This window comes from Podarcis muralis, chromosome 6 (genome assembly GCF_964188315.1).
Source record: "Podarcis muralis chromosome 6, rPodMur119.hap1.1, whole genome shotgun sequence".
Taxonomy (NCBI): domain Eukaryota; kingdom Metazoa; phylum Chordata; class Lepidosauria; order Squamata; family Lacertidae; genus Podarcis; species Podarcis muralis.
The window spans coordinates 40,159,513-40,182,449 of NC_135660.1; the positions used below are offsets into that span (position 1 = coordinate 40,159,513).

General features: G+C 40.5%; 1 protein-coding gene across 1 annotated transcript in view; it reads right to left on the reverse strand.

Moving 5' to 3' along the window:
• The window catches only part of WDR33 (WD repeat domain 33), a 55,431-nt gene that overhangs the window by 27,347 nt on the left and 5,147 nt on the right, over positions 1-22,937 (reverse strand). Inside the window, exons 2-7 of the mRNA XM_028730672.2 lie at positions 15,214-15,439; positions 13,186-13,254; positions 12,537-12,641; positions 11,931-12,026; positions 11,334-11,485; positions 9,542-9,639 (exon numbers count right to left, since the gene is read on the reverse strand). Of these exons, the coding sequence (XP_028586505.2) occupies positions 9,542-9,639; positions 11,334-11,485; positions 11,931-12,026; positions 12,537-12,641; positions 13,186-13,254; positions 15,214-15,417 (724 nt within the window). The 5' untranslated portion in view covers positions 15,418-15,439. The remainder of the gene's footprint in view (positions 1-9,541; positions 9,640-11,333; positions 11,486-11,930; positions 12,027-12,536; positions 12,642-13,185; positions 13,255-15,213; positions 15,440-22,937) is intronic.

The following is a 22,937-nucleotide window of genomic DNA, read 5'->3' on the forward strand; positions in this document are numbered from 1 at the left end:
CTTTGCCCTATATTGCTTACAAATTACACTTCTACATGTGGGAATAGTTTCCTGGCTCTTTCTGACATTTCCAATATGTATTTGAAATATTTTTATTTATTTTGCTTATAACTTCAGGAGTTATATGCCACACAGCATTATTTTAAATGTTTCATCTTATTATCATATTTAAGGAGAACCTATGTACCTTATTCCAAAGCGTCCCTCAAGTATACATAGATACGATTTCCTACAATACTGTGCCCACTTGATCATTTATAACTTTACATGAATAGAATCATATGTAATAAATTTCCTTCATCTGCTTCAAGGGTAGGCGCCCTCTGGCCTGCAAGACCTCTCAATTTGGCCTGTGAGGCCTTTTCAAGCCCACCCCCACCCCCAGACAACCAGCTGATAGTTGAACATTTGGGAAGCACTGTGGAAAATGATGCACTTTGACAGGAGTCAATCACCTGATGTAATTATGTCAGATGACTGACTAATGGGTGATCCCTTGATGGGGGTGGGGGTGGGATAAAGATCTGGTCTACCGGGGCAAAAATGTTCCCCACCCCGATCTACTTGATCCCCAGCTATGACAGCAAAAGATCTCAGGTTCTAGGGGGTGAGCACTTTCAATCACCATGTTTACACAGGTGAGAAAAGGATACTAGAGCTCTATAAATCTGTCCCATTAACCTTGGCCATTCTAAAGTCTGTTTTTATTTCTCATAGAAATGAAACTCAGGATTATGGGTGGAATTCAACATTGTGCTAAAACAAGCACCCTGTCTATGCAAACATTGCAGGTTGCCAGATGGCACAATTCCCTCATATGTTGCTCTGGGTGTTCTTCTGACCCCTCATATTGAGCCAGTTTGGGGGTGCATGCAGAGAGAATTGCTTCCACTGACAGGGAGCATTAGGTGAATCCTGCCGTGTGTTTTGAACCTCTAGAAGTAGATTTCTTAATCAAAACATTTGAGGTGTGCAAGTCAAGTCCAACTCTAAAAGCTGGTTTGCCAGCCATATTAAGTAACTGCAGTTGTTGTGCTAACTTGTCATGCATCATATGGGTAAGTCAATACTTGTGCAAAAAAACAAGCATCAAGTGTCTGAGACTTTCAGTTCAAAAAGTACTTGGTAGTAGCATTAGTTAGCAGCAGAATAGCAGTTATTTATTTCACAAAATTCATATTCCCCTTGATCGAAGAAAAAACCTCAAGGTGGTTTATAAAGTTAGTAGCAGAAGCAGTAGCAGTTTATAAATATAAATAAAAGGTATAATTGAACTTGAAAGACACATTTGCATCAAAATGTATTACTCTTATGTGAGCAGCTTTACCAACAACAGCAGCCTTATGATTTTGAAAATACAAGAACAATCATGAATTGCAGCTCTTTTAAATGTTTGAGAATTATTTAGATTTCTTAAGTTATTATGCTCAGGGAAATGAACAAAATTCCAAATATTTAAATGTTCATCCAATGAAACAGTCAACTGAATTATTCAGTTAATCCTGTGTACCTATTATTTTACTGCCTTCTTAAACAAAAATGCTTTTGTATCCACAGGTTTAGACTGTCAGGCAGTCTAAAGCCAAGAATACCTCTCTATATGCCTCTACTCATGGATTTGAGGAGAATTCATGAAAATGGACCTGCATCTAGACTATCCTACGTTTCAGTGACCCTGCGTATCTGATTTTAACAGTTCTAGGATAACACGAGAAAGGGAAACTTAATCTATCCTGGGGAAGATTAATGAACAGTACTTTCATTTGGAACTTGCATATCTTCCCAAATCACCTAAACAACCATTTTGTCTCTTCCTGTAACATAGGGACCAATTCCACTTAGGCTTACAGCCAAGCACTTGATCCCAGCAGATAATACAGGTCAGAGTCATACACACATAGAAAGAAGTAATGTCCATGATATGAACACTTACTGTTGTGTTTTACTAGTTAAAAACAGCAAGCTGAAATGTTTCTGGGAGGCTAAAGGAAACTGCAGGCCCTGGAGAAGCAATGCATGTTCAGCACCTTTAAACTCAACAAGGGTAACCAGGACTGCAAGGTCAAGACTATGAAATATGAATGTCAATAGGCAAGTCCAACTGGTGTTGTTGTATTTTTTGGGGGGGAAGCATGGTCCTTTCTGAGAAAGGCATAAATGTCCCTTGTCACTACTGCAATCTTGGAGCTCCAGGGAGAAATGATGCCGTTGGAAGTACCCCTGGTTGTAAGCCTCAGTGATTAGGAGATGAAAACGCACAACTTCTCTATGGACGTCTTGAAGAGGTTGTGTATAGTCTGGGATCTCCCTACCAGATATAAGAATTACCTCAAGAGTAAGGGTGGAGAACCTGTGGCCCTGCAAGTACTACACAGATCCAAGAGTCACATCATCAATGGTATAAAGATAAACTAAATTAAAAAGGATAATTTGTCCTTCCAAATTCGAAATGTAAACAGCTGGCCATGGCTACAAGCCGTATCTCTTTATCATGCTAATCTCTGAACACTTATTTGGAAAAGGGCAAAGAATTCCATGACATGTAGCTGTAAGACAGTTGCTTGTTTCAAAACCTTATCCAAAAGGGAATGAATCCATCCATTGTCAGAGGACTTAATGAAGATATGATTTCTGGAAACAGCCAGAAAACTTCTGACTTAAGGGTAAAGTAAAGGTAAAGGTAAAGGACAAGAACCCCTGGATGGTTAATTCAAAGTCAAAGATGACTATGGAGTTGCGGTGCTCATCTTGCTTCAGACTGAGGGAGCCAGCATTTGACCACAAGCAGCGCTCTGGGTCATGTGGCCAGCATGACTAAACTGCTTCTGGCACAACGGAACACCGTGACATAAACCAGAGTGCACAGAAACACCATTTACCTTCCCGTCACCTGGTTATCTACTTGCACTGGTATGCTTTCGAACTGCTAGGTTGGCAGAAGCTGAAACAGAGCAATGGGAGCTCACCCTGCCGGGCGGATTCAAAGCACCAATCTTCTGATCAGTAAGCCCAAGAGGCTCAGTGGTTTAGACCACAGGACACCCTCCAGCCTAAAAGGAAGATTCGGTGCCCAATCAGCCAACAAGCCAAATTTCTCTTAGCAGTATTTGACTGTTGTGATCAAATTTGCTATCAGTTGTCTATGTTGACACATTCTGTTTCTGACCTGGAAAGCGGTACCTAGTTAAATGGATTCATACAATGACAAATCTGAGCCCAAACTAATGCCCATCAAGTCATGCCAAATCCAGATTATTTAGATGTATGGAGTATATTTCATACTCCAGATGAAGAGAACCCAAGTTTAACAGGCTCAATAATCACACACAAAATTCACACAAGAGTATTTCAAACACTACTGGGAGGAGAAAAGCGTATGTTGTGCAACACTGTCTATATTAGCCAGAACCTCAGAATTCACATCTGCTGGAGGCTGAATGAGCCTATAAAAAGTTCATTTGTTTCTACTTTTTTAATCCCTCCGAGTGAACTCATATGAAGAGCACTATCATAAAAATAACATTCCACACCCAATATGACCTGTATAATTTATGAATCCCTCAAAGGTAGATCCTGCATGTATTATTTAGTGTAACAATGAGGATGCTACTACCTTAAACATCCCTTCAGTCTGGCTTTCAAACTTTCTAGTTTCAGGGAACCCCTTCCACATCAACTTTTGTGCCAAGGAACCACTGTGCTTTGTAGAGGATTCTTGAAAGTGTTTTAGAGCACATATTTGATACATGAAGCATGTTGGTCAAGTCTACTGGGTCTCACCATTGCCTTGTATAAAAGGACAAGTGACAGCAGAGAAAGGTGAGTGGCAAGTAGTGGGCATGGCATCTTTCAAAGGACCTGGCTAATAATGTCTGAGGAATCTCAACAAGTTTCTGAGAAAACAGATTTTCTGGGCACAGCTTGAAATCCATTGCCTTAAATCAGCAGCAATGCATTTACTAACTCCCCATAATGAATTCTTGGAGATAGGGAAACAGAAAAATATGATTTGTTACACAAATAATCTGCCAACCGAAGTAGCTGTAGTTTTCTATACAGTAGATACACCACTGCTTGATATGTTTGGGGCATCCAAGCATGTACAAATGGCTAGAATGCATTTATAGGATCCATCACTTATTCACATAACCAGCATGATCACTTATGCGACCAAACTAATTGCTTTTTCTATGCTCTTTGTATAATTATACTTTTTCAAAGCTAGTAGAAAAATGGATTTAGGATTTTTTAAAAAAATCAAAACAGGTAATTTTAGATGGGAGTTCAAGGGATAAAATTCTTTTTACCTGATAATTAGTTTACTTATAAAATAATCAAGAGGGAAAGCTGAGGATCAAACAAGGCAATTTTCAGAAAGGTAATTTTTAAAAACCCATCATGAAATACCAATAATACTACAGATGGCTTAGTTCGAAGCTTCCGTTTCATAAACAGGTATTATCCTTAAAGAGGCTTTCTGTCTGGTCCTAAGTGAAAAACTTTCAGTTTTATTGTAACAGCCCAGATCTCTGAGCCTTATCTTCCACAGTATCTCCTACTTTAGTTCTAAATTGCAATACTTCAACAAAGCAGATTTTCAAGAGTATATTTGAATGAGATGTTGGGAATGTCATGGAAGATTAGGAGAAACTCTTTGCAGGTGGTATCACCTAAATTGTGTGATCTAAGATTATTGGTGTATCAAATGTCAGGTTTATTGACAGATTCATATGGAGTACCCAAAACAGTATTTATAGTTTAATATAAAAACAGACTGGTACAGTAAGGAATTTTATGAGTTATAAGCTAGTTGAGTATGATGGATTTCTGCAGACTGGGTCTATCATAGTACAACATCCCTGATAGTCATTTAGTCCACACAAATAGAACTAGGTAGAGCTGTGCTATGTAGGATTGTTTGGCTGTTAACATCTATGCTAAAGCTGCAATCCCAAACTTAATAAGGAGTAAAATGAGTGTGAGTTACTTCTGAACAAAGATGCTTATGATTTCACTATACAAGTTTTAATCTATAGTTGATTAAAAACGTAATTTGCTTACCTGTGAATTCTCCTTCTACTTGTTTGCCAGACAGTGAAGAAGGTGGTCCAATGTTCTGTACCACTGGACAGCAACAAGTAGGGAGAGCTGACGTTTAACACCTGCATAAATAAAACTATGCCATCTTTCAGTGCCTTGGGGGCTGGTGGAAGAAGTTGCTTAAAGTTACCTATTTAAGTTTTCCTTATTTGTTTGGGGGGATAGTTTGGCAGCTTTGCAATGTTCTGAGCATTGTCAGTTTTTCTTCTATAAAACAGGTATTCAGTGGCACACACAACGGTTCCTTATATTTCCAAATGTTCCTGAGCCCAAAAAGGTTGGAAATCCCTGATTTAAAGGCGTTATATACCAAAAGCATGGAGGAAGACCTGTACCAAGGTCAATCTTTTCTACTCACAAGTAGGAAGAGCAGGATTTTTTTTTACTTAGCAGGAATTACCTACATATATGAAGAAGGCTCTAATAAACACAAGTTGTTCTATTTATGACCTAAGTAAGCTTCCCTAAACAAAAACATTTTATGTGTAGCTAACTATGGGGAACCTTTGTGCCTCTCCCATGTATGTTGTTGGACTCCCAAGTCCCATCATCTCTGTCTGCTGATGCTGAATGGGACTGAAGTTGGGACTTGGAAATCCAACACCTAAAGGGTCACAGACTATACAGTCGAACACATTTTGATGGAAGTTTGCATCAGCTGCCAATATTATTAATATTATTTTGAAATTGTATACCACCCTTCATCTGTAGATCTCAGGGTGGTTCGCAGCATAAAAATACAAGACAAAAACACATAATTAAAAGAACAGGAACAAAATTAACCAATAACCCCTGCTCATTTAAAATAGGACGTTAGTCAGCCAAAGGCCTGGTTGAAGTAGAACGTTTTCACCTGGTACCTAAAGGTGTTTAATGACGGTGCCAGGCAAACCCTGCCCTGAGGAAAGCATTCCACAAATGAGGAGCCACTGCAGAAGAAGCCCATCCTTGTGTTGCCACCCTCCAGACCTCCTGTGCAGGAGTCACATATCGCAGGGTCCGGGTAGGTTCATATGGAGAGAGGTGGTCATTGAGGTACTGCAGTCCCAAGCCATTTCAGGCTTTATACATGAAAACCAGCACTTGAACTGGACCTGGAAACTAACTGGCAGCTAGGCCAGGATCTGTGTAATATGCTCAAACCGTCTTGCCCCGGTGAGTAGCCTGGTTGCCGAATTGTTCATCAGCTAAAGTTTCTGAACTGTCTTCAGAGGCAGCCCTATGTATAATACATTGCAGTAATCTAACCTAAAGGTTACCAGAGCCTCAACAACAGTAGTTAGGCTATCCCTGTCCAGACAGGGGCGCAGCTGGGGCACAAGCCCAAGATGGTGGAAGGCACTCTTTACCACCAAGGCCCATTTGAGACTCAAGAGACAGCAAAGGATCCAGAAGTACTCCCAAGCTGCGTACCTGCTCCTTCAGAGGAAGTGTAACCACATCAAGAGCAGGCTATTTCCCATCCATCCAGTCTAGGGAAACCCCCAAGCCCACTAACAGTGCCTCAGTCTTATCTAGATTCAGCTTCAGTTCGTTGGCTCTCATCCAGTCCATTACTGAGGCAAGACAACTGCCATACGTGCAGATGTAAAGGAGAAGTAGAACTCTGTGTTATCAGCATATTGCTGACAACATGCTCCAAAACTCTGGATAACCCCACTCAGTGGTTTCATGTAGATGTTATACAGCACAGGGGATAAAATTGAACCCTGAGAAATCCACACTGAAGGCTCCATGGGGCTGAAAAGAACTCCCCAAGCATCACCCTCTGGAAATGTCCATCCAAGTAGGACCGGAAGCACTGCAAAGCAGTGCCACCTACCCCTAACTCAGACAGAGGTCATCATACAGGGCCACCAAAGCAGTTATGTGCCAAAACTGGGCCTGAACCCCAATTTAAATGGATCTTTGTTTAATTTATAAAGTGCGGGGGGGGGGGAATAAAGCTTATATGCCAAATCCTAACAGTTTAGATTCTAATTTCTGTTCTGTTCATGGAACAGGGCTTTCCAGCCTTCTCCTTCCCTCTGCACCCATCAGCACCCTCTCCCCAAATCTGCTTGGAAATGGTTGCAGGATAGGCTGCAGCAGGTTGCTAATGGCTGGGGGAGTAAGATGAAGTTGCATCTTTCAAGCCTCAAATGTTTACACATTTTAAGTCTTACAGAACTCAGTTAAATTTACTTCTGTGTAAACATGCACAGAATTACCGTATTCTTTTGCTCTATAGGATGCACTTTTTCCCCTCCAAAAGTTAAGGGGAAATGTGTCTGCGTCCTATGGCGTGAATGCAGGCTCCTTGGCTTCAGCAAACGCAACGCAAAGTCTCCGAAGCACAGAGGGAGCGCTCCCTTCGCACTCCAGAGGCTTCGCGTTGCTTTCGCTGAAGCCTGGAGAGCGAGAGGGGTCGGTGCGCACCGACCCCTCTCGCTTTCCAAGCTTCAAGGATAGCCACCTGAAGCCTTTGGAGCGCAGTGCGAGTTCCTGCTGCGTTCCGGACGCTTCAGGTTCCTTTCGCTGAAGCCAGGAAAGTCTTGCTCTCCCGGCTTCAACAAAAGGAACCCTAAGCCTGCGGAGCGTAGCAGGAACTCACACTGCACTCCGAAGGCTTCAGGGATCTTTGAGGCTGGCGGTGGGGGAAAGCAGCGCTTCCCCCCGCCAGCCCCAAAGAGCAGGTCGAAAGGAACCCGAAGCCTCCGGAGCCCAGCGGGAACTCCCGCTGCACTCCGGAGGCTTTGGGTGAATGTACCTTGAACGCACAGAACGCACCTTGTTTTAGAGGGGGAGAACAAGAAAAATCTCTCCCCTCTGCACAGCGCTCCTTCAGCGTTTCGCTGAAGGGGCACTGAGCAGAGAGGGGGAGATTTTTTTCTTCTTGTTCTCCCCCTCTAAAACAAGGTGCATCCTATGGTCGGGTGTGTCCTATAGAGCAAAAAATACGGTAGACTGTAAGGTATGATTTTTACAAGTTATTTTGTAGCAGAAAGAACTCAGTATCAGTCTCTAAGAAGGTAAGGAAGAAAGTACATCTGCATATGCTTCTCTGTCTACTGCCCCAAAGTTTTTAAGAACAAAAGTAGTGTTTGGCCACACTGTAAATTTAGCATGCTTATTTCTTTTGCTTCCACTTTTGTATTTCAAATGGAGGTAGTATATGCATGACCTACAAAAAGGGAGACAGAGCTCAATGTCTGGATTGTATCCTGTGTGTGTATATTATCTGACAATTATGAAAACTTAAGAAACTGGAGGGGGGCTGTTTCAGATATAATTCTGAAGAAATGTTTCTCATGAATGATTTCTATTTCCTAAAGCAGTGTTTCCCAACCTTGGGCCTCCAGCTGTTTTTGGACTACAACTCCCATCATCCCTAGCTAGCAAGACCAGTGGTCAGGGATGATGGGAATTGTAGTTCAAAAACAGCTGGAGGCCCAAGGTTGGGAAACACTGTCCTAAAGTAATACAGGAGAACGTTATTGAAGCCCAAAATAAAAGTTTAGAGTTCAAGATTTCTTCAGAGTTAAACTATTAGGTAATAATGCATCAAGAGTCAAACACAAAACCAAACCACAAACTCTTTACCTCCTAAAGTGTAATAGTCTCTGAATGTTTGCTATTTATTTTCTGTATTGACATCAAGTCAGGCTACAAAGCTAAAAAAATTACTAGGTAAACTTTCCTACAAAATGAATGAATACTAAAATACCATGTGATATAATGAAAATGAAAGCAGTGTTGCTACAATCCCTGCTCCTCGCTGTCTAGTATATATTTCAGATCCTTGTAATGTAAACCACTTAAGAGGTTTTTTATTAATTAAGAAGTATATAAATCTTGTCAAATAAGTAAGTCTATGAATATGTTGACAACTTTATTTCTTCTCAGTAAAAGATGTATTTTACCTAACTTTATGCTATTAATTAGAAACAGTAATTCCCTAAAACTTTGTCGTGTCCACACCATGTGGGAAGTTAGGGGATTCCAAGGATGCTGTGCTTATATGGCATTTACTTGATGAAAAGCTGCACTTTCCATAAGGTGGCATAGTCTGATACCGGCACATGAAAATGGATAGCATCAACAAGTTACATTTTTGAGGGGAAATACCCCTTCTTCTTGAGAAAGTGTTTCTGGTATAACTCATTACAGTTTTTATATACAGAAATGGGCACATGAAACTGGGCATTCAGCTTGCTTTCCTACACAGATGTTTCAACAGTCCTGGGAGTAGGGAATAATCATAGTACACAATGCTCCAATGTTAAAGCAATTTAAACAGATCATAAACAGTAACCAACAGGTTGTACCTTGTGATACAACTGATTGAATTATTAAGGATGGGGTGCTGGAATTGGAGGTTTTTGTATAGTCCTTATGTAGGCAACTACAAATCATTTCCCTCTATTCATATATCTCAATCAGTACTTTCTGGTACACATACCTCTAAGAATTCTCTCCTCATGGCAACGTAGAAAGTCCCAGATTCTAACAGTGCCGTCATCAGAGCATGTAGCAAATTTATTATCCGTGGGTGAGAAACTGTTACATGAAGACACACAGCAGGGGAAAGAAGTCAGCATTTAACATATCTAAACTTCTCAGACAGGGCAAAATTTAGCTAAAGTGTTAATATACTGATGGAGAAATTGGAACATATTGTGCCTGGAAAAATATACTTCAATCCGTTGACATAATTGAGTCCGTTTGCATAACTGAGAGCTCAGCTTTGTACTTTGATGCAGCAAAAGCACTTTTTCCTGCATTTTGTTCCCCAACCAAAGGGGAACTTACACTTTGCACTGTTCCACCCACAGTTGAATAGATTTGCAATTCTCTGCATCATCTGTATAAAATGTGAAACTGACAAAAGCATGCATTCCATGCTTTTGAAAGAAGGATGGAAATAGGCAATCCCAAGAGTGTTAATACTAAGCTTATTTCTTCATCCACAGATAACATTTCAAAATACAAGGGGTGTATTTGATTACTAAAAACAAGAATAAAAACATATCATATGGCCTATATATGCAGAAAAAGTTACTGAGAAGAGATTTGCCACTCCAGTGAAACATTGGAGTCATAGAATACGCTTCAGAACTTGAAAAGCTTGTTGTAAATTGTGGAGAGCCAGGCATCCGTTTCTTATTGAGCTATGTTAGGCATTTGGTTGGACCATCATCAGTTACAGATGGGGAGCCACATCCTTTGTGTTGCTGTGAAGAATCAAGTAATGCTCTTGTTGAGATTATTCAAACAGTCATTCCCCCTGAAATTGCTGGAACGTTTTATATGTGAGATAAACTTTTTGTTTGGAGAAATCCACTTCACAGATACAATAGCATACACCTATGAGGTCACATCTTGTTAAACTTTGCCAGAAAATTCTGAATCAAAAGGAAAAATGATAAATTCAGCAGAAAGTGCTTCTGTGGTAATGAATCTTCTTCTCCAATGGACAGCACCAAAACTTTTGAGGTAGGTCTAGTTTCTTCTTCATCTCCTCTTCAGACACACTTTAAATGAGTAAGATTTCTTCCACTTGCATTATTTGCTAAAGACTGTAAGCATTCTTCACATGCATCTCAGCAAGGAAATCTCAGTTCACTTGTTATACTGAGCATACATTTGCACAATTGGAACACTTGACACTGAACCAGGTAGATGTCCTAAAGTTGCCTTGTCAGCTTTAGATTCCAAACTTGAGTAACCCATTCAATATTAATCATGACCTGGATGTGGAAATTGGTGTGGGTCCTACATGCTACTGTAAATCTTGGACTCACCAAGTCAAGCAGTTCTTCACTTTATTTAGCTCTTTTATGTTGTGAGAACTATGCAGCTGCTTTATTTCTGGATTATATTTTATTCAATTATATTATTAAATACTGAATTCTTTATTTGGAATGAAATTGTCATCGTACACAAGTGAGCATAAAAAAGAGAGTAACTGATACACATTGTGATCATATATAAAAAGAAACCAATACCAGTGCAAAATGCAGCAGACAAACACATCTCTAACATATTGCAGAGGCAGATACCGGGACAACACTATTTCAGAGATATGCCAGCAAATCAGTGAAATTGTGGAAACAAAAGAAAATACGTTTATGTGGTGCAAAACATTTCCCAGAATCTGACAATACCCATGCATATCTGCACCCAGAATACACTTAGAGAACAGTCTAATCATGGAAATAGGAACTACAGAAAATTGTATATTGTGTATAAACCTGGCCTCTCTAATCGCCTCCTTATGTGCCTGGAACATCTTGACGTTGTTCATGTTCGACTGCCAATATTTCACATATCCCCCATGGTCTGCTGTCAACATCCACATGTCATTATGTGACCAAGTCATAGCTCTCACTGGACTGTCATGAGCCTACAAAGTCAAAAATAAAGGAAGACCTCTAGTGAGCATAGTCAAACGATATCATGCACCATCACTTTTCTTTTAATACGATTTTTTCTAATTTCAATTTAGGTAGATATAAGAATGAAGGCAATGCCTTATATATAGATCCATACATTCATTTTATGAGGACTGTTATCAAAGCTTCAGCAGCGTTATAGTAAGTATTACTTAGTAATGAGTCTGTATTTTGTCTACAAAATTTGATTTTTTTTTATCACCAATGGAACGGAAATGTCTCTCATATCAGAGAATGACAAAAATGCTAAGATTTAAATTAATCAATCAAAATCTCAATAGCCAAAGGCAAGAAGCATAAAGCTCAAAATGGTGCTGACTTTCCATCTGTTTACAGTGGCAAGAAAGCAGATTACTGAAAGAAGTACTGATCAAGACAGCTTTGATAGTGATTTACCTGTAATATTGTTTCAAAGTTGAAAGTAAGTCCATTCCATAAGGTGAACTCTCCACTAGAAGCCCCAGTAACTAAGCGCCTCCCTTCTGGAGTCCACTGGAAGACAAGAATGAAGAGGTATTAGAACACTAATTGTTGCCCTGACACTATAGCAGAGTCTAGTGGAAGGACAGACAACATGTAGTGTGCAGAGTTGTATTCTGCAGCTCTGCCTGTATTGGGTTCACTTAAACACTGTCTGTATACCCCTCCACCCCACATTCTGGTATTTATTTGTTGCCCCATGCCCTGCTTCCAGTGCTTGAATACTATTGGATGAATAATCTGTCCATTTCTGACAAAAATACTTTGCACTATCACTGTGTCCCATAAAAAGATATCCATTCTGAAAAGTTATTATTATTAATATTAGAAGTAGTAGTAGTATCTATAAATCACCCTGTCTACAATGCAGTACACGGCAACAGACAACAAAAGATAAACAACAGAATTACACCACTGATTAAATCAAAAACAGAACTAAAAAAATCCATAAAACAGCTACTACTGGCTTGCTATATTCGTACCAATTTATCACTGTGCCATGGAGTGTAACACTATACTTACCCTAACAACAAATACTGGACATTTTACTTTATTGGTAGATGTCCTAACAAATTTTGTTGTTACAGCATTCATAGGATTGTTCAACATTCCTATAGGAGGGACCAGCTAAAAGAGAGGAAAAAATGTTATTCTTGGTACTTAATATGTTGAAACAGTCTTTTAAAAAAATTGTTTGCAAGCTTATGTTCTTAAATGAATAAGCCAAAGAATCTCAATTTTGGTGGAGACACTACAAAAGCACACCTAACATCATTCTGATCTTCAGAATTATATTACAATATGGCTTGGATCCAGAAATCCCACCATGAAAACAGAAGGCACTTCTGCTTTGATAAAAACCATGGAAGCAGTCCTCCCAGGCAGTCCTCTCTCACACATACACACAGAGCCAAAGTGCCTTCTGCTCACATAATAGGATCTTTGTATCCATGTCTAGAGCTTTAGCAGGATCATCATACTAGAACGTGACTAAATGAATTCATCTTCTTTCAAACCCACTTGTAAAATCAAGTTTCTATAGTACAATTAATGTTGTTATTCACTTCTCCCACACTTAAATAGAGAATTACAGCTTAAACCAATTTTTCAGTCTTTCAGGAAGAAGAAAAATGTTTTACTGTCCAGGGGATAAATAAACATGTGTACTTACATCATTATAATACCCTCCATCAGGCTGAATTGCCCGCATATCCCGTTGGTCTCTTTGCCATACTCTGTTCTGGAAAGATGAAAAAACATTTTCATTAATACTATTGGTTAAAACATGGTAGCTAGCTTGTACCAAATGGGAAACAATGTTTGCCTATCTGTGCCTGCAAGGTAATGCTATTTTTGGAAAAGGAATGCAGCGTGTTTCATTTTCTAGAAGGAACAGGCAATTTCCTTCTTCAAATCAGTGCAAATCAGTTCAAGAACTTGAATTCAATGTCCCAAAGTAAAAAAAAGTATCCCTTTCTCTTCAAATTTGCTACCAAAGTGCACCAGTTCGAATCAGGCCACAAGATCAACAAAATCCCACATCACACTAAGAATGGGAAACACTCTCCAGGCAATAGCGGACTTTGGGCTTTAAAAATTCAGTGGCGCCCTGTGAGACACCAAAATTTGGCGCCCCCACCTCTAGTGTTCCATTGTTTTTCATTGTTACATTGCCTCCTATGGTGCCCTGTCGGCTTGATGCCCAGTGTGGGCGAACTAGTCAGGCTCCCCTAAATCCACTTCTGTTCTGGGAGAGGAGTAGCTAACCTGTGACACACTATATATATATATATATATATGCTTTCGTAGATTTTCACGGGTACAGGAATGCAGGTTTTGGTGTCCTCGGGTATCTTCCCGTGTAAAAGTTGGGGTGTCTAGGCGACGTTTCGACGAGGTCTCACTCGTCATCTTCAGGCTGGTGCTTTCGGCTTCTTGTTACTGGAACAGAGCAGGATCTCAGTGTTTGAGTTCCTATAAATACTGTTGAGGAGGTGTGGCCTCCTATGTTCTGGGCAGAGAGGAAGTTCCCAGGCTAGTGTGCCTTTTCTTCTTTTGTTCCTTAATTGCTTGAGGGATATCTTGAGTGATTTCTTGAGTGATATCCTGAGTACCACTTAGGTGGGTCATTAGGTGTGGATTAGTTGCTAAAGCCTTTGTGTCTTGACCTCTTGAACTTTGTGAAGAGTTTTTCTGAGAAGATGGGTGTACTACATTTAGTTGTGCTCTGGCTTGGCTTCGTGTATAGGGGCGAGCTGTGGTTTTGTGGCCTGTGCCAGCCAGATCTGTGTAGGGATTTACACGGGAAGATACCCGAGGACACCAAAACCTGCATATATATATATATATATATGCTTTCGTAGATTTTCACGGGTACAGGAATGCAGGTTTTGGTGTCCTCGGGTGTCTTCCCGTGTAAAAGTTGGGGTGTCTAGGCGACGTTTCGACGAGGTCTCACTCGTCATCTTCAGGCTGGTGTTTTCGGCTTCTTGTTACTGGAACAGAGCTCTGTTCCAGTAACAAGAAGCCGAAAACACCAGCCTGAAGATGACGAGTGAGACCTCGTCGAAACGTCGCCTAGACACCCCAACTTTTACACGGGAAGACACCCGAGGACACCAAAACCTGCATATATATATATATATATATATATATATAGGATTCCAACTCCCAAGGCCAACCACCATGGTCAATGGTCAAGGATGATGGAAGCTGTAGTCTGGCAACTTCTGAAGGCCCACAGGTTAAGACACCTGTGCTCTAAAGAGATCAGACCACAGTTAAAGCTTAGTGCTTGAGTCTTAAACATTCATTAGTGAGGGCAGGAAAGTAACCTCTCAATGGAAAGTAAACAACAGTTCTAAGTGTTGCCGTTTCCCTAGGTTTCACATACCTGATATGAAAGATGAACTGGTGTTTCTATTAGTCTTCTGGGGGCTGACAAGAAGTATAATTTTTGTCCTCTTTCTAGGGCATTTTCGGTGTGAAATTTTTAAGTGCATAGTGAGAAATGGTTCAGACTTGGGAACAGAATCCCTCCTTTTCCATAGCTACTCTCAGCATTTTAAGCTATTTTTCACAAAATATTTGGCAAAATCTCTACTAACTAGAAATTCATGCTTAGTAATTCTTTGCTTCTTTTGTCTTTTAAGCTAAAACATTTTGTAACAATTGCAGGTACAACAGGTTCTGAACATACCTCCAAATACTTGATTACAGAAGGATTATAGTCTATAGTTTTTCGGTTCACAGCTTTTCTCATACGTTTTCCATCAAAAGTGAGCTGCTGCATTGCCTGTTGCTGAGCAAAATCAGGTCTCTTATAGAACAGTTGTCGAGGGGCCTGGTGTTGAAACCTTGGCATATGGAAAAACCGCGGCGGTGATCCAATCTCTGTAGCCATGGTGTCTTTTGCTTTGGAAGATCTAAAATAAAGCAATTAAAAATGAAGGTTTCAACTAGGAATGCCAAGATATAAGAAATCTGAATAGTACTAGAATTTCTCACATAAACAAGGCAGCTTTTAAACATGTGCAACATTAGCCCACCATTAACAGGGAATTTAAAACTTATGAAAAAATATTTCATCCATCATCATCATCATCATCATCCACCCTTCACCTTAGGCCCCAGAGCCATTACAACAACTAAAACACAATAGTAAAAACAGTTAAAACAACTTACAATCACAGAAATAAGGTGGGACCTAAAAATATACATATCAGCTATCCAAAGTCAGGGTAAAGAGGTGTGTCTTCAGCATTTGCCAAATGCTATATAAGGAAGATGCCAGACACATCCATGCAAGGAGGGAGTTCAGCAACTTAGGGGTTGCTATAGATAATGTCCTCTCCCACTCTTACCCACCAGCTTCTGAGAGTGGTGGAACAATCAATAGGGCCTACTATTGTACAACTAATGTAAAATGCAATACTGAAAACAGGATATGGCTTCCCAGAATAGGTTTGTACTCCCTTGTGAATCAATTAAAATTATTAGTAACTGATCTCACACACCACAGAAGCAAAGTAACACAGTAATTACCTTGTAGGTGGCAATGCACAAGTTAGTAATACTATATTAAATAAGTATTTAGCTACAACCAAAGACAAGTATTGTCTTTGATTTTTGAGGACAACGTATGAATTTTCTTACATTCCACTTGTAGAGTGAAAGCTCATTTCTTGTTTGTTAAACAATTGTCAGTGTTAAATTAAGGTTATTTTTTTCTAATTTAAAATGGTTCTGTTGGAGGCAGGCAGGCAAATACACCATCACTACAAGCTCCTGGGTTCAGCTGTGATGTCACCTTCCCCATCACAGCAGCACTAGATGCACTGTAAGAGAGAACTCGGGGATGAGGCTGCAGGCAAAGGTCCCATTATACGCCTACTTCTGAACAGCTCAAAGCAGTCCCTTCTGCAGCTCTCTTCCAAATTAACATATTCTATGTGTGGCAGGATTTTTTATTTTTAAACAAAAACGTTTTCATTCTGCTCGGTATTCTATATTTCTCGGTATTCTATATTTCTGTTTTCTAATGTCTTTTCTCCCCCACTCACACTTACTTCTCTTGGATTAACTTCTTTTTTATGCTTATTACACTGGAAGGCTTTTAACAGAATTGTGGATGTTATAAGCCACTTCAAGGACTTCAGTGAAGAATTGGAATACAAATTTAAATCAGTAAAAATACATATGAAAAATGGTTTCATCAGTCTGGCCTTTTATCTTTCCCCTAAGAAAACACAGGACGTTATCTAGCCCAGTCGTGGGAAACCTCAGGCTTCAGAGCCAAATGCAGCTCTTTGTCCTCTCTTTCTGGCCTTTGAGCTCTCCCAAGGCCACCCCCCTCACTGGCGCCATATCACATCTAGATGTTGTTGCATGGCTGGAACATGTCCTTGTACTCTGATACAGTGGTATCTCGGGTTAAGAACTTAATTCGTTCTGGAGGTCCGTTCTTAACCCGAAACTGTTCTTAACCTGAGGTACCACTCTAGCTAATGGGGCCTCCCACTGCCGCCACGCAATTTCTGTTCTCATCCTGAAGCAAAGTTCTTAACCCGAGGTACTATTTCTGGGTTAGCAGAGTCTGTGACCTGAAGCGTCTGTAACCCGAGATACCACTGTAATGCCTCTTGGAAGACAGAGAGAGGTAGCAAACGATGGTATTAGATCCTATGACACACTGTATCTGGAAGAGGACTGAGGAGGAAGGAGCCAGCTACAACTGCCTGGTCAGAGTCCTTGAATCCTGTAAGGGCTGCTTCTAGTGACTCGTACATACCAGTTCAGCTCCTTCCCCTTCCCTTACAGCCTGGTAAGTAAAGCAGCTGCTGGTAAAGGTTGTCAGGACACACTTAACTTTCCCCCTCTCTCATAGTCTGGCACAGGAATGCATCCATGCTGCCCATTCTGTATATATAAAGGCCATATGGGGACAATGACACCCCTTTTAGAACCACCAACAAAATCAAAATGGCAATTCTCTGGAATATTTTGTGACAGCCACCTATATTTTACCTTCAGGGAGCAAATGTAAGGTGTATGTTTAAAAGAAAACTGGTAAGAAGAAATAAGTAAGAAAACTAAACTTCTGGGTCACCCCAATAATATCAATGGCAAGCCATTTCTAAACAAAAGGGACTAGACTACTTTTGCAACCAAACTATAAAAATGATGATTCCAGTTATTTAGTACGTACAAGTACCATTTCCCATCTTTGTTCTAAACAGTTGTAATGGTTCTAGGGGTTGCTGGTGCGTAAGCCTGTCCCAACACCTGGCTGGGTTGCCTGAGTGAAACTTTCCTGTCCGGACAGCCACTCACCCGTGGCTGTCTCAATCGCTGGCAGAATCCATCAGTGGGAGTTTCTTAAACTTCTTCCAGCAAAGAAGCTCTTTGACGCCCAGTCTCCTCCTACTCTCCCTGCGCGGAAGCCTTCTGCGCAAGGAGGGCGTAGGCAGCGGAGAAGAAGAAGAGAAGAGAAGAGAAGAGTTTGGGTTTGATATCCCGCCTTTCACTCCCCTTCAGGAGTCTCAAAGCGGCTAACATTCTCCTTTCCCTTCCTCCCCCACAACAAACACTCTGTGAGGTGAGTGGGGCTAAGAGACTTCAAAGAAGTGTGACTGGCCCAAGGTCACCCAGCAGCTGCATGTGGAGGAGCGGAGACGCGAACCCGGCTCCCCAGATTACGAGACTACCGCTCTTAACCACTACACCACACTGGAGGACCCTTCCACTCCCGCTGGTCCCCGGCAAGGAGTCATGGGACCGCCTCGCCGATTCCCCCATCTGCCCCCCTTCTCCACTGGAGCTACGCTGATTCCCTTCCCCAGAAGATGGGCTGCCTCTCCCACTCCCGGGACGCTCTCTGGGATCCCTTTGGAGCTTGTTCTCTCCCTCTGGCACTGATGGCAGTTCCCTGACAACAGTTTATAATTACAGAATTTACAAGACTCAAGAAACAGGCTGGAGTGAAATAATTTTGCAGTTATTATGTATATGAAACCATTTAACCATCTGTTGCAATACAACAGTGTTAAAATGCTTAACTTCCAAATTAGTCATCTGCTGTATTTCTGCTTGAAAATTCAGATGTCGAATTTCAACAACTTTGATGACCTGCAAGAGGCTACTTGTTTAGCTAAAATATAGCTAACATGGATTAAGAAGCCAGTGGGTATACCAAAGGCCTTGTCTGGGTTCAAGCTTCACCTTGGTCATGGAAGATAATTGTCAGATGCTCTTGTGGTTGCTCGAGAGTAACCAGGCAAGATTCCGACCTGCCTTTTACAGGCTTTATTTTGGTGCAAACTATTTACAGTGAAGAGCGTCATAAGTTCATGTCTGGCTCAATCGCTAGCAGAATCCGGAAGCGATCTGTTTTTGTACCTCCCCCAACATAAAAGTTTCGTCACCCCGAGCCTTTTCCGCCCCTCCCTGCAGCTCAAACTACTGCGCATGACCAGGGATGGCAGGGGTGTGCTTCCCTCCTCTCCAGCTTGCTCAGGCGCAGTGTTAAGGCTCTCTCTAGCATCCTCTGCCCCTTGCACCTCTTCTCCACGGGAGGTTGGGCTTTCTTCCTCGCTGGAAGAGGAACTGCTTCGCAAGATTTTCAGAGGCTCCCTGTAACACAGCTCCTCCTCTATCTCTTGCCTCTGAGCTGATGGCAGTTCCCCGACAATAATTTTCCCCAGTTTCCAAAGAAACAAGTGTCCTGCTCAGAGTTGTTGTGAATGTGTCAATAGAGATTACAGAGTACTTTATAAAATTAAAAGTTTTATATAAATGATGAACACTAGGTACCAGTAGTACTATCTTCCTATAAATATTACGATGTCCTTTATAAGCTGAGCTTTCATTTAGTTTGTTCAGTTTATAAATGATAAAAAGTGCACTGTGTTTGAATCAAACTGCGGGAACATAGGAAACTCCTTATAGCAGTGGTAGCTAAACTTGGCCCTCCAGCTGTTTTGGGACTACAATTCCATCATCCCTGACCACTGGTCCTGTTAGCTAGGGATGATGGGAGTTGTAGTCCAAAAACAGCTGGAGGGCCAAGTTTGGCCACCACTGCCTTATAGTGTTGTCCATTGTAGATATGTTGCATAAATATCACACCAGGAGGTTACAGCTTGTGGTTACTCCAAAGACAGCTTAAGCATAAGCCTCGGTTCAGATGACATGCTAAGCCATGATGGAGCTTGCTCCTCCGCATTCAGGCAGTGGAGGGATTCCCTCTACCACCAATGTCTGGCGTGCCAAGGTACCTCGTGGCTTATTCCTCCCTCGGTTTGAGGGCCAGAGTGTGATGGCACCTTCACCCAATGGTACAGTGAAACCTCAGGAGCAGTGGTGGTTTCACCTCTGATATACCACCGGGTGAAGGCACCATCACACTCTGGCCCTCAAACTGGTCCTGGGTGATGTATCAATACGTCACCCAGGCCAACCACATACATACTTCCTAGGGACAGTTTCTTTACAAAAAATAATCATTCATTCATTATGCTATGGATTTATTTCTCTTTTTGCAACAATACTTTTTTATACAGGTCTTTGTCAGTGGAAAATGTAGTAGTGGCAAATTTTCTTCTTCACAACAGTGTTGTGATTGCAAGCTGAAAGTGCCAACACACAAGTAAAAAAAAAAGCCTTTTTGTAAAAGATTTTTTTGAAGATTTTTGAAAACTTTGTTAGGCAATCTGGATTTTGGGGGAAAAACCACCCTATGTATTTGCTTTATATATATCATTTACTTTTCATAAAATAACAAATTATTATTATTTTCATTCATTTTTGGTGGTAGAATATCCAAAGGGGTGGAGCAATGTGTACAAGCTGCTCACACAGACTTAATATCTCAATGAAGCTGGAAGCCATGTAACACTAGTATTAGAACTGGCTTTCTACAGCCTACAAACTCAGTACAGAAATGATTGTTAAACAGCCTTACATAACATGACCTGCATTAAGTGCGCAGACCAACCAATCACATTCATCTGAACAGTCTTACAAAGAATTAAGCAGAGGTGACTAGTGATCTTCTCTTTCACTACTCAGGTTACTGCTACTTATTTTTCCTTCTCTACCACCAAAGTTCCCACATAAAATTGTGTGTAATGGAAAAAATCCTAAAGAGATTTTTCTATTTCAGGCAATGTCTGATATAGGAAAATTAGGCAGTTTCAAAGTTTTAATTAACTTTTTCAGATGACTAGTTTTAAGAGTCAAAAATGAAGATGATGTAATTTTTTAAAGTATGTTAAAATTAGTATGATAAGTTTCCTGTGCCTTAATTTTTCCCTAAACTGTAATCAATGTAAGGAAGTACAGTATTTACTCAAATCTAATGCTCACCTTTTTTGGCCAAATAACGTTGCAAAAATTAAAGTGCGCATTAGATTCAATGGCACATTTACATTCGCCAGCAAATACTTTTTTGGTTTCAAGGTTCTGAAAATTGAGGTGTGCATTAGATTTGATGGTGCATTAAAGTAAATATGGTATATACAGTGGAATCTCGGTTCTCGAACGTCTCCATTGACAAACAATTCGGAACCTGAACACCGACAACCCAGAAGTGAATGTTTTCGTTGAACGGCTTCCAAGGCATATTTATCCATTTTTTCAATGGATTTTTCTGACCACCCCTTGATCATCAGTTTTCGAATGTTTTGGAAGTCAAACAGTTACACTGTACTACAGAGTTTCCATTTTGGGGAATATTTATACCTGTTTCAGTAAAAATAATTTCCAACTAAAGTTTTGGATTTGTTTAAATATAAATTTCAAATAAGATTGTGCATTTTCAGTTAAAATATTTTTGGCAAATTGATTTTTTGATATATTTATATAGCACATAAAATCAGAATTTATTTTAGTTATGCTTACTAAATATATGAATGGGTAATTAACAAAATTATTATACCATGTACTGTATAAATATGCTAAATCAGACTCTAATATATTTAGAACACCAGAAAATTTTCCAAAAAAACCAGACCAGTGTTACCAACATCAATTCTGGAATTGCATCAGCAAGGACACAAAAATACCTGTGTGAAAATTGCATACAGTCATACCTCGGGTTAAGTTGTTTCAGGTTGAGCGCTTTCAGGTTGCGCTCTGCGGCGACCCAGAAATAACGGAACATGTTACTTCCGGGTTTTGGCGCTCGTGCATGCACAGACGGTCAAAATGACGTCACACGCATGCACGGAAGCAGCGAATCGCGACCCATACATGCGCAGTCGCAGGTTGCGTTCGCTTCAGGATGCGAATGGGGCTCTGGAATGGAACGAATATAGCACAGTATATTTTCCTTTTAAGATGCTTTGTTGGATCTTTGGGAACCAGAAATAAGTAAATTCAAAAAGGAGAAAGGAAGGAGGTGCTTGGACCTCACATTTGTAGTGCCATATAGATAGTAAAATTATAGCAAAAGTACATAGAATTGTTCCTTTGAATCATGGAATCATAAAATTGTAGAACTAGAAGGATTCCCGAGGGTCATCTAGTCCAACCCCTGCAATGCAGGAATCTCAACTACAACATTTGTGGTAGATGGTCATCCAACCACTGCTTAAAAATATTCAAGGAAAGAAAATCCACCACCTCCCAAGGGAATCTGTTCCACTGTGAAACAGCTCTTAGTGTCACAAAGCTCCTTCTGATGTTTAGTCGGAATCTCCTTTCTTGTAACTTGAATCCATTAGCTCGAGTCCTACCCTATGGAGCAGGAGAAAACAAGCTTGCTCCATCTTCCATGAGATAGCCCTACTGGACACAGTATTCCAGGTGTGGTCTGACCAAGGCAGAATAGAGTGATCTATTACTTCCCTTGTCTTAGACATTATACTTCTGTTGATAAGCCTAGAATAGCATTTGCTTTTTTCTGCTGCATCGCACTGTTGACACATGTTAAGCTTGTTGTCTACTAAGACCCCTAGATTCTTTTCACATGTGCTACTGGTAAGCCATGTGTCCATATGATATTTGTATTATCTGATTATTCCTACCTAACTTTAGAACCTTACATTGGTCCCTAGTGAATTTCATTCTGTTAGTCTGGGCCCAGTTCTCCAATTTGATAAGGTGATCCTGAATCCTGATTCTGTCTTCTGGGAAGCTATGCTTCCCAGTTTGGTGTCATCTGCAAATTTGATGAGAATCCCCTCAATTCCTTTGTCCAAATAGTTCATAAAGACGCTGAACAATGGGCTTAGGACACTAATTTGCTTCTGGACATTTATACAAGCCATGGTTTTAGCAGCCTGCTATAAATGAATATTGATGGATTATAATGAATATTGATGTAAAGGCACATTACTAGTAAAAAGATTGCAGATTTGAACAGATTCTCTGCAACAGATTAATCAGTAATTCGATTGCACATAAGCTAGTCCACCGATGAAT